Here is a 13,006-nt window from a genome sequence, read left to right on the forward strand (position 1 = left end):
TTATGCATGCAAGAGCTGGGGCACAGGCCACAGATGCAGGGGGTGAGAGGATTCACCATAGACAGAGTGGGGAGCAAAACAGGCAGATTGACTGAAACACACTGCTGAGGGGAGTAGCGGGCAAGACAGGAGAGGTCTGCTGAGCCATGTGGGTTGTTCTCTGGCTGGTCAGGGATCAAACTTGTGCTGTAGAGGCTGTGGATTGCTTCATAGTGCGGTGCTAAACCCCTTGCGCCACCAGGGAGACCCTAACATGCTTATTTTAAAGGTAGTATTTTCAGGCCTCCCTGGTGGTGCAAGGGGTTAACTCTTAACATTTAGAAGCTATCTGCAGCCATTGCAGCACGAGTTCAATCCCTGGCCAGGGAGCTGACTCACATGGCGTAGCAGACCTCTCTTGTGTCACCCACTGCTCCCCTCAGCAGTGTATTTCAGTCAATCTGCCTGTTATACTCCCCACTCTGTCTCTGGTGAGTCCTCTCATCCCCCACACCTCTGGCCTGTACCCCAGCTCTTGTATGCATAAATAAATCTTTTTAAAAAAAAGGTATTATTTCCTTAATAAATATCAAAAATACATGCTCTCATTTAACCCTCACAGCAACCCTAGGTTTTCTAACTGTCACCCCAATTTGCAAGTGAGGGGCTGAGACCATGAGGCTGCAGTGATGCCCAGGTCTGGCCTGCCAGTCCCCAGAGCCTATGTCTTGAACCTTAGAGAGACAAATAAATAAAAAATGCCCCTCTTCCAGAAATGCGGGGTCAATGTCAAAGCTACTGGCTTTCAGTATCTTTTTGCTTCTTTCTTACTCTTTCAAAACCTCACCAAAATGGCAGGGTCACCATTCAGCCCCGAGTGTCACTTAGTAAGTTCCAACAAGTGTGAGACACGGTGCTAGGTGTTCTTATTCACATCATTGCGTGCAAAGTCTGGAAACAACCCTACCAAGTGAGGGTTCCTCTCTGCTCCTTGAGAGAGGAAGGAACCCACAGAGGTGAGTCCACAGGGGCTCTTCCTAGGCCACAAAGGCTGGAAGCGCTGGAGCAGGAGATGTGACCCAGGTCACACTGCTTCAGAAGGTGAGTGGAATAAAATAATATCAAAATCAACAAGCAACTATAAACCAGAGACACACTATGAGGGGGGCGGGGAGAGGGAGTAGGATCAAAACAAGGGGGTGGGAATTGTACAGGGACTATAACCAAGAGGAAAATGCATACATTGTGCAAAAATGAAAAATGGTGTAAAAAATATATAAAATTTAAAAATTAAAAAAAATATATTTGACAGCACATTGGACAAGCTTTGTGCTCTCGCCCCTTGCCTGGCCCCAGCCTAGAGATGGAGCAGCAGGCAGTTACACTGAGGGTTTGTGTTTGATAAGCCCCAAGAAGGCTGCTGGCCACTGCGTCCACAGACTGGGTGGGGTAGGAGCTGGTCATAATAGACATTCAAGAAAGATTTGTCTAATAAATAAAGGCCTAATGTATAGAATTTACATTTTCATAAAACCAACATTAACTGAAAAAAAAGGTGTATGTACTAAAATTTACATAATGTGGTCAAAGTGTGCAACCGAAAGGAGGAGCTCAGTAACCTGGTATTTTACAAGTGGGAAGCTCTACTTGAGAATTATTGAAGGGCCAGTCACATCTATCTGCGGATCAGGTTTTCAGTCCTTAGTGAAGTAATTCACAATACATCTAGTATAGGCTACAGGTAGGGGCTCACCAAGTGTTAAAATACCAATACCATCATCCAACTGTGGACACAGAGAAAAGAGAGGTCATATATAGACCAAGTTTGGAGCACAAAAAAATACTACCGTGATTGAAAGAAATTAGGAAAATTATAATGGGCCTAATGGTAATATGGTTTTTGGGAAGCAACACTAATCATTAGATCTCATCTGGGGCACTTCTAGAGATCAAGTAATTGAATATCACTACTACAAAATTTAATTTATCCATTATAAAGAGAAAGAAAAACCCACTTTCTTTCCACTAAGTAACTGAGTGTTGTAATATTGCTAAAATTTCTAAAATTTCAGTATGAAAAAACACTAGCAGCAACTGCTAAAAATCAGTACAGAGTAATCTACTTCAGTTCACAGAATTCAGTCATTTCTACATATAATTCTTCTACATATTAAATATAAAAGGTTGAAGAAGTGTTACCTGATTCAGTGACATTTAAACTCCAGAAATAATTTTATCCCTACAGATACACTCACACAGAACACCTGAATTACAAAAATTTTCCTTCCTAACCAAACATGACTTGTAATTTTTAGGTTTCTTTTTAGTCATTTGCCTCTATTGTTTTATTCTTTCTCTAAAATAATTCATGACCCATGACTCATAGAAATAATTAAATTATTGCTTTAGTTACATTTTATATAACTTTTAAGGAAAAAATTGAGTAGAAAAGCTAAGACATGGTATTTAGAAAACTGTCTTTTTTACTTCCCTAAAACATCTCCAAATGAAATAAGTCAAGATTTTACCACTATTCACAGTCTGGAAATTTGGGACACCTCAGGACACCCAGGCATTTCTCATATTTAAAAAAAAAAATACAATAAAAATAGCTTTCACTCAATAACAATCTATTTTGATGCTATATCAGGTTATCAAAGAGAATCACTACCAAAAAACGAAGAACTTACTCTAAAATAAAATTCTTCATTCCATTTTGGGTTCAGCGTCTGGAAGAGAAATTATCTTGTAATATCTTTTACAGTCTTTGAACATGAATAGTCACTAGTACAATGCAGTCCACATATTTTCTTAAACATGTTTCTTGATTAAAAAAATAGCTAAGAGATTTTCGAAATGGCAATACATGAAGAACTTAGCCAATTACGTGAGACTATTCTATAAACACACAAAAAAAAATGCAGAAGGGATGTTAGTTATGAAACCGATGATTCATATATATAGGAAACCATACCAACCAGGAAAATGTCAGGGATCTGACAAAGAGCCATCATCATTAAAAATATAAGGCTGTCTTTCAATAAATTAACACTGATATAATTATTCTATCAAGAAGGAAATGAACTTTGCCCACTTCCTCAACCTGCCACAAATCTGCTTTGGAGAGCAAAGAAGCAGGTGGGATTAGAGTGAAAGTGTTTTGCTATTGATAAAAATATTGAAACCTGAAGAGCATTTTATAAAGAACAATATTGATGATCAGATCATATATAAAAAAAAAAAAAAAAAAAAAAAACCTGATGACAAGCTAAAGTCAATTCTGTTTTTTTTTTTTTTTCAAAATAATCAGACTTGAAAATATTTATCTACTTATCCTTCAGTCCTCTCTGTCCACTCATCCATCCATCTCCATATTAATCAATTTAAATCTTTATCTCACAAGGACATAGAATGGATACTTTTGTCCTTAGCATGAACAAAGGATAGACTGCCAAACATGCTTTGAAACTAAGGGGCAGCCAATACGATGAAAGATACACCCATACCTGCCGTGCACCTGCAAAATGCTCTTCAATCAACACCTCTCATTAAAATTATATCTAAAAATTTGAGACCAAAAGACACAATCTCACTGGTATTTTTTAGTCAGACTACAGGTATTTTTCAGTCAGAGTGACATTTGTCTTTATTTCCTTTCACCTACTAGTGCAGGAAGAAAAAAATATATAACAAAATGCACATAAAATTAAAAAAAAATAAAAATTCATACACTATTGAACTGACATTAAAAATAACCAGCACTTTCCCCACCCCCAACTCCACAGTGACCCCAATCCTAAATAATCGGGTTTATACTTTTAGCTCTGAATGGAGCCGGATGGTAATGAGTGAGAGGAGGGCAGAGAAAGAAGGGAGTGGCGCTGGGCAGCCCGGTAGAGAGGGCTGGCCCAGGCCTGCCAAGGGCTGCAGCTCCACAGATATGCAAGGGGGCGAGATGCAAATGACGGGGGTGGCAGTGGGGGACAAAAACAATGACATGAGACCACAAAACGCATGGAAGACCAAAAGCACACGGCCACGAGGAGAGGCGGATGAAAGCAGTCCTTACACCGTGAGCACAGAAATACTAACCAGGAGGCTGGCTGCCAGCAAGGCAGAGCAGCCCAGCTCCAGCTACACCCTCTGCCGAGGAGAGCAGGGAGGAGGACCTCCCCTCCGAAGAAAAAACATCTCAATATCCCAGATCGCTGGCTTTGGTTCTCTGCTCCCCTCCGCCTTCAGCTGGTGACCAGGCGCCTGCCTGCCTGGCGGACAAGGAGCGCCTCGCTCCGCTGATAACAGAGCCAGTGACAGCAGCTAACAGAACAATGGCCTCCGTCCTTCCTGCAAATCCTCCCCACTAATCAAAACGGGCTCCTGTTTGCAAAACAGATTTGTAATGCCAGTCCGAATGCCAGGTGGCGGACACGCCAGGATGGCTGATCCGTACACAAAGTGACCTGGTCACGGAGCCCGGGCATCTGCACAATGGCAGTTTTTTCAAAAAGCCACCGCGGCTCTCCAGGAAATGCTTATCACACGAACTGTTAGACTATCTGCCCCCCAAAGGTGGTGAGGGGAAAATAATAGTTATCTATAAACAATACTAAAGCACAGATAAAGCAACACTTTTGATAGAAAACATGCATCTCAATAAATGGCCCAAATATGGTTTAAATACTTGTTTATATTTTATCTATGTATATAAGAACATGGAGATGGTGGATGAAGGTATAATTGTGGCAACAAGCCTGTCATGAAGTTTTGTGTGTGAAATTTTAGAAGAGACACAATTCGTTTTATTATTGTTTTGTTTTTAAGAAAATATTTTTCTTACTTTGGCAATGCTTATTTCAAGTTACACCGTTCCTTTTGTCTTTACCAATTCCATAAACCAACTCCATTTCAAATAAATGTATTTTAAATTTCTTTATGAAAAATAACAAGCTAATAAGAACAAATCCTTGTTTTACTGTATTCTTTGCAGAGGAGAAAATTGCTACTTGGAACACTGGTTACAATACTGTCTTAATGGGTATATCCTAATATTATTTCAATTAAAAATAAATCTGTTTTTGGGCTGCCCTGGTGCCGCAGTGGGTTGAGCGCAGCGCTGTGAAGGTGTCCGCAGCCTCTGCAAAGCAGGTTCGATTCCCGGCTGGCCAGGGAGAAACCCACATGGCTCAGCAGACCTCTCCTGCCTCGCCCACTGCTCCCCTCAGCAGTGTATTTCAGTCTGTGCCTGTTCTGCTTGCTCCCCGCTCTGTCTCTAATGAATCTTCTCACCCTCCTATGCCTCTGGCCTGTACCCCAGTTCTTGTATAAAAATAAATGAATCTTTAAAAAAAATAATAATGGAAGTGGTAGAGCAGGTGCCACATTAAAAAAAATAAAAATAAAAAAATCTGTTTTTATAGTCACTTAACTAAAAGCCAGAAGCAATATCAGATTAATACAAAAAATTTTTTGATCTATGTTTAATTTATAGATTTTAATATTATGAGAGGCCTTAAAGTGAAAATATTTCCACCATTAATTTAAAATATAAACTTACACAGAGCCAAAATACTTAGCTTAACTGTCACATTTTGACTAAATAAAGTTTAATTAAAGAAGAAGACATACCTTTTTAATTGTCTTTGTCTGAACCAAAGCAAGTTCTCTATTCTCATCTGCTACGTACAAAGAAAGTTTCACGTATGGATCACTGCAAGAAAATATTTCAGATTTAATAGCATTATACTTTACATTTAAAAAATACAGTCAAGCAGTCAAACCTAAATAAAATGCAAATACCTGTGAACATGCCGGCTCCTGTGAATTCTACAAACTAAGCAGTAACATTTTCAGTATGCCTACTAAATAATATACTAAGAAAAGTTGCTATCAACCAGAGCCAACGATATTTAAAGGCAAAAATATCATAAAACCCATATTCTAACTTCAAAGATAATCTGCCCTATAATTAATTCAAAAGATTTAATCTGCCACATTTTTTCTAAACCCAGATTCTGAAAAGATTACAAGAAAGATTATCGAAAAGCATACAAAATTTGTTCAGACTAGCAAATTCTAGCCACAAAATCTCCTTTGTCCTATCTAAATTCTGATTTCACTGTGTACATAAAAATTATTTTTTGGTGGCAAAACAGAAATTGTTCATCTAAAACCAACACCTATCATTTTTTACAGACTAAAATAAAAATCCTTAAGCCAAATAAGTACAGCCTAGAAAGTTGAGACATTTGCCTCAAGTTATAGAGTTCAGTAAAGTCTAGATTCAATTTCACACTTCCTGACAATAAATCCCAGAGTTCCTATTATTTCCTTGGGAAACTGAAACTTTTAGCAGTAAGTGTGCTGAAATGATTACTTGATGCAGGCAATCTGCTAAGAGTTTAAGCTCATTCACATGTTCTAGCGTTGTCAACCCCCGGGTACCTCATCTCTAGTTAAACTACCACTTTATGGAATGTGGGGTACAGATTCTTTCATTTCCCACTTGAAATTCTGAAAATGATAGAAAAGGTTTTCATATATTCAACTCCCAAATTTTTACTTGTTTATACACAGCTGATGATTTCTTTCTATCCAATTTGAGAATCACCCTTTAGTGTCTAGCCCAGGATTATTAACCCCTAAGTTTCCAACTTCCAGGATAGTTTCAAAGATTATGCAGAGTATCATAAAATGCTTATGACTATAATGATTTTATTTGATACCACAATAAATATGTCATAAAATTCTTTAAGGAAAAGGAGGGATAATATTAGAAGTTTGTAGTAACACAGGGCTATACTCAATACCCTCAAAAAATAAAAATTAAAGATTGGTGGAAATATTGTTGGGGGGTGTATGTGTATATAAATATAGATAGTTAGATATAGTTATTTATGTAGTATATAAATAACTACTATTCATATTTTTATAGTATATATATGTATTTTATATATAGTATTATCCATAAAATTCATGTTAATGGAAGTTACATTCTAAAAAGTGACAGAATTTAAGCAGTTATGTGGTTTATATCTTGAGTAGATTTTTTAAATCTATTATGAGTTTTCATTTTTAACATTCTGATTTTAGAAAAATGTATCAGTCAATCCTTTCTCTCTTATCCACAAGCTACAGATATTCTTTGATCAAAGAATATAGAACCAGATGCACCTACTTCTCCTTATCTGGACACCTCAACCTTGGAATAAAGATGAATCAAGAGCCAGCACCTAATGCAGGTTTACAGAGCAACCACCCTCCCCCACCACCCACACATCTTCCTATCAAAGCCATGGTCTGGGAGATAGATAAATCAGGAGTCGAGTGGCTCTCAGACTTGGGCATATCAGAATTGGGGGTGTCACTGCTGATCCCCAGCCCCAAAGACCTAGTAGGTCCAGGGGTGCACCCTAGAAGTTGCAAGTAACATCCCCAGGGATGCTGATATTCTTGATCCAGAAACTGTATTCTGAGAACCACTGTTACTGATGCTTTTTGAAAAGAGTTATTTCTTAGCTATAGAAACTAATTTTCTATTTCTAGCTACCAAGAGATTGCTAAAAAATAAAAGTTCAAGGCCAGTTATCTGTTATCTCTGGAACTGGTCCTCAGTATACCATGGAGTTGCATGCACACAGCCCCCATTATAGTGACCCCATTGTACTCTGCTGACCCCCAGCTATTCCACATTCCTGGGCTAGGTACTGCAGCCTATTACATAACCACAATAAAGAGCGACATATTCGCTTCATAGCATATCCACATTCTTCTACTAATCATTCATTTACTTCAGTTTGTTTCCCCTGAATAGTTCATGGTAAGTGGTGCGTGCAATTTGGGGGGAGGTGAGGAGTTCTCTGAGTCTGAAAGTCTCCCACATGTTCCAATTATAACAAGGAAGGCCTGTCTGGGGCATGCCTTGAGAGCTCACCTAGGCAGTCCCATGAACCATCAAGCAAGAAACTTTTTGGAAGAGAATTTGGCGTGAAGAGAGAATCAAAGGCCAAGCTGTGAGAAAGGATGGAAGGGAGCAAGCTAAGGATGGGGGTGACCAGGGAGCATCTCCAACAGTCCAGAACCCTCTAGAAGCTACATTTAGTGAGCATGACAACATTTTTCCATTTCAGTAAGGTGAAAGCAGGAGCATAAAGCTAAGATAAGGAACAGGACGTCAAACATCAGAAAAAGAGGCAGATGCCAAAGCAGCCTGAACAGTAACCAGTACCACCTCAGCTTTTAGCACTGCCAGCACCACCTAAGTGGTACCATCATCACTCCCACAAACCCTGAACCCAGCCACACGAGATACTCACAGGCACTATCATTAGATCCTCTCTGCAACCTTATAAACCTGGCACATTTTCAGATGAGAAAATGAAAGAAATCAAGCAGCTTTCTGGGAAAAAGGATAGGATATAGGCATGCTTGCTCCAGGACCCAGCTCTCGGAATGCATGCCATATAACCTTGCTGCAAATATGTACTGCTCAGCTACCAAGAGAGCTCACTGGAAGGAGATCTAGGGCTAGAGTTCCCAGAATTCTGCTATGTTGGAAAAGGTATGTACTATGGTTGCTATCACCACCTAGTTTTTATCTGCACTATTATAATGTGGAGGAAGAACAACAGCTAGGTGCCTACCTCTGGGAAGTCTCACCTTGGGATTTTATCTTCTTCTCAACACGCCAAATAATTTTTTTAAGATTTATTTATGCACACAAGAACTGGGGTACAGGCCAGAGGTGTGAGGGGTAGAGAATTCATCAGAGACAGAATGGGGAACAGAACAGGCAGACTAACTGAAATACCCTGCTGAGGGGAGCAGCGGGTGAGTCAGGAAAGGCCTGCCGTGCCATGTGGGTAGCTCCCAGGCTGGCCGGGGATTGAACTTGTACTGCAGAGGCTGCGGATAGCTTCATAGTGCTGTGCTTAACCCCTTGCACCACCAGGGAGGCCCAACACTCCAAATAATTGCTGTGTGACCTTGGACAAGTCACTTTAGCATGCTGAACCTCAACTCTCACATCTCCATAGTCGAGGAGTTGGACTATGTTAGTGATTTCCAAACTGCAGACTCCACAGAGTGTGAGTTTTGCAGAACTACCTCAGGATATCTGCCGGCTACCGTGCCCATCTCAGTCTGCTTTGCAATCGGACTTCCACATCAGACTCTGGACTGGATGTTCTCTTTTAGTTATAATATTCTGAACTTCAGAGCAATTCAGACTCACTTTTTATCATTCATATAAATAATAGCCCGGCCCATCCTATGTAAACATGGATTGATTTCCTAAAGATATTGGAGATAGGGGACTAAGACCCTAATCTCTGCCACAAGGTTCTATCAGGACCTAGAGAGTGAAGTTCACAGTTTTGAGTGTGAAAAACCACTTTTGATCATTGCTGGGCTGATATTTCAATATGCACATTGCAAGCTTCTAACTATCTTACTACAAGGCATTAAAAGTCTATCACCTTAGCAATAACCAAGACAGAAAGGGTGGTAGGAGTGTGGAGGAAGACATGTGCGTGTCTGAGGCCAGGCTGAGGGATAGCAAACCTCTCCACCTGCTTGGGGAGAAATGGCAGAGCTGGAGAGGGAGTCCTGCCTGAAACTAAAGGGACTCTTACACGCAAGTGGAGAGCTGGCCGTCACTGCTGGGGCACCATCCTGGCCCCCTTATTTGTCTGACTTTGAAAAACTCATATAGTCTTTGTACCTCAGCAGTAATTTCTTTCTAAGGAGGCTTTGAGGAAAACTAAAATTAGAATCATGTTGGCCCTACTATAGTAAGCACTCAATAAATGTTAGCCACCACACTACCACCACTGCCACCATCACATGGAGCTGTTGAAATGGGGAAGACTCATGATCAGATGCATAACAAGGAAACAAAGTAGCAGGCAAGGAGATGAGCTGGGAGACTTCTGCACCAAAAAAAATGAGAACGTTCTAAACACACAGCTGATGAGAATCAAAGAGAAAGGACTGGGAGACACCCAAAGGTGTACTCCACAGCCAGGCAGCCAAGGGAACGTGCTGAGGTGGTCAGGAAGAAAGGAGACTGCAAAGTTCCACTCTCAGGTGTGGGTGACCAGGCACAATGTCTCTTGCAATGAAATGGATCTGGGGCTTCAATCCCTTTCTGGATCAACAATGGCACCCCCAGAGGAGCAGGTTGCACCCACTGACAAGGGGGCCCTTAGCATTCTGAAAGAAGATAGTGAAGTCCAGGGCACTGCTCTTATGCCTTTCCCTTTATAAACAAGGTCCTTTTATAGGGCATTCTCGGCAATTTAGATGTAGGGGCCCTGGAATTTTCTGTTCATGTCCATGAGGTTGCATTTGTATGTAAGTCTGCAAAGGCATATCCAATGCTAATTGTCATTAGAGAATCCTAATGATTTACTGTTATTTAAACTAGAAGACTGAAATTCAGAATTGGCCTCCAAGCTATGTGTTTAGGTTGGGCAAATGGGAGACTCATCCTGAAGGATCTTATGTTCCTCATATCTGTCACTGAGTTAAATACAGAAGATAAAACTACTCAGGTTGAAAAAAAAAACCCACAAACATTTATGTATCCTCTGGAACAGACACCTCATCTGCACACATAAGATCATGTTATGTGGGGTAGAAAAAAATAGAAGGGTGACATCACCTTAGCTTGGACACACTGGACAGTTGGCATGAGATCAATGGCTAGAAGACAGATTCTGGTCATCAGAATCAACTTTAAGGGGTCTGACAGATGTCAAGACAATTGGCAAAACATCCACACATACTAGCTCTCTCATGAGAAAACCTTTGGTCAAAAACAATTCATCCTAATTTTGCAAGACTTCTGAAGGAAGGGCTTTGTAACTGTTACATTCTCAGCATGGCGTCCTTGCTCCAGTTATATCTAATAGAGATACTCCAGGACATCGGCCTGCACGGGCCTCAACTAGGTTTAAAGAATTCAGAGAGGTCTCATTCTACTCTAGTCCCCATTAAGCAAGCAAGCAAGCAAGCAAGCAAGCAAGCAAGCAAACAACAACAACAACACAAAACAGTGCAAAAAGGGTCACTTCTCAGGGAGAGGTAAAAGTAAGACTGTTTTTTTGCCGACTGCTCAGCCTCCCAGGATGCCCCAGGCAAGAACAGTTAACCTTACATATTATTAATGGGCTACATTGACTCTTTCCTCTGACATGCTGAAGTGTTCTATGACAAATACATACAAGTAGGTTATCTCTATGTGCAAAGGCTATCTTTGTATCGATTATTCGTCTTTATCAGACTAAACAGTCTTTGCTAAGATCCACATATTTTAAAGAAGGCAGAGCAATGAAGGGAAGGGCAGAGTTGCCTCCATGGGGGCAAATCATTCAAGGTGGATTATGTTCAGACTGTGGCCAGGTCCATCAGCTGACACCTTGTCCATGTAACATTACAAACATAATCCAAAGGGAGAAAATGCTTTTACATATAAAGTTGCTCAATATGCTACTGGGCAGTCACTAAAAGGATGGTGTCTCTATTCCCTATTAGCCAAGAGCAAAGAGCTCATGTCCATTCTCTATAGCATTGCAGGTCGAATTTATTTTTACTACCTGATGTAGTAAACACATTAAAAAGTACCTATTTCAAAGAAAGTTTCAATAGAAAGTCTGTCATGTTGAAGGTTTCTGCATTCCTTCCACTTTTACTGTTATAGAAATTACAGATTTCAATAGTAATTAACACTTATGAAATATAAAATAAGGGGAAAAATACCTAGAAAGCATGAGAGAAGAAATAAAACATGAATACCTGCAATTAATATTGAAACTCAAGTCTTTAACAAATTGTCAAAGATGAAAAAAAAAAAACACTTTGTAAAGAGAGGCAGACATTTTATGTCTACAACTGGAAAGAAATTATTACAAGTTCTTCGGAATGCAATATAGTAGTAGGTATGAGGATTACTGAAAGAGTATGCATTTGATCAAACCAGTCTATTTCTAAAGAGCAATTCCAGAGAAATAATCAGAGATGCAAGCAAATATTTATCTGCAAAAGATCCTCATTACAACATCATATAATAAGAAAAAATTAGCAGCAACTTTCTAGATCAATAGAGATGTGATTAAATAAATCATAGTATAATCATGTGCTAGAATATTATAAACCAACAAATTCATGGTTTCAAAGAGTATTTTTAAATTTGAGAAAATAACCATGGTAAAGCCCTAAAAAAATAAGTAGGATCTAAATATGGGACTAATTCTATACATATATTTGAAAGTAATGGAGAAAAACATAGCTCAAGTTTAATAGCTGTTTTCTTTAGATGATATGTTAATGAATGATGTTTATTTTCTTCTTTGTGGATTTTTCCCCTAAATTTCTACTGTGAGCAAGAACTATTTTTAAATACAAAAATTATGAAAATAGCAATAATACTTACATATATGCTTCAACCATTATAGACTCCTCAACAAGGCAGTGAACCCTATAATTTCATGGCTCAATGATAACAAACCAAAAGGGCCTCAAATATTTTCTTCTATCCAGAAAATTGCTTTAAATGGAAGACTACTGAAGATTTTGGGGAAAATAAACACATACATTGTGACGCTTGAGATTTACTGAAAGGCATGAAGTGTACTTTGAAATGCATTCCTCTTCACCAAAGACTTACCTTAACAATGCATTTCTCTTAAACAGGTACAATCTTTCAACAAATGCAAGAAAGCTATCAGTTCATCTAGAGGCCAGTAAAAGAGGCATTGAAACTTAAAATCTCAAGCATATTCTATAAAGTTGCTAAAAAAAAAATGATACTTTGGGATACTTCAGTTATGGATTTGTTGTTTGGAGCAACTAGAAGATTCCCAGTATCTTGAAACCCTGCTTGGTGACTCAAGTCTTACATTCTCTTTTAATAAACTGGTGAATCTTATTGCTTGTCATCTGCAACCAGTCACTTGAGGGTCTCAACCTTGGGTCACAGAGACCCCTGGGAGCCAGGAAGAGCATCTGATTATTTCTAACGCACACACAC

General features: G+C 39.4%; 1 protein-coding gene across 6 annotated transcripts in view; it reads right to left on the bottom strand.

Annotated features, from left to right (window-relative positions):
• Positions 1-13,006, bottom strand: part of NEDD4L (NEDD4 like E3 ubiquitin protein ligase) — a 301,987-nt gene that overhangs the window by 130,052 nt on the left and 158,929 nt on the right. For all 6 annotated transcript variants that reach the window (XM_037508470.2, XM_054694014.1, XM_037508467.2 and 3 more), the window contains 2 exons: positions 5,605-5,686; positions 2,670-2,708 (listed from right to left, as the gene is read on the bottom strand). In XM_037508470.2, coding sequence (XP_037364367.2) covers positions 2,670-2,708; positions 5,605-5,686 — 121 coding nt within the window. The remainder of the gene's footprint in view (positions 1-2,669; positions 2,709-5,604; positions 5,687-13,006) is intronic.

Source organism: Talpa occidentalis, unplaced genomic scaffold, assembly GCF_014898055.3.
Source record: "Talpa occidentalis isolate TD23 unplaced genomic scaffold, MPIMG_talOcc4v2.1 talOcc4.13, whole genome shotgun sequence".
Taxonomy (NCBI): domain Eukaryota; kingdom Metazoa; phylum Chordata; class Mammalia; order Eulipotyphla; family Talpidae; genus Talpa; species Talpa occidentalis.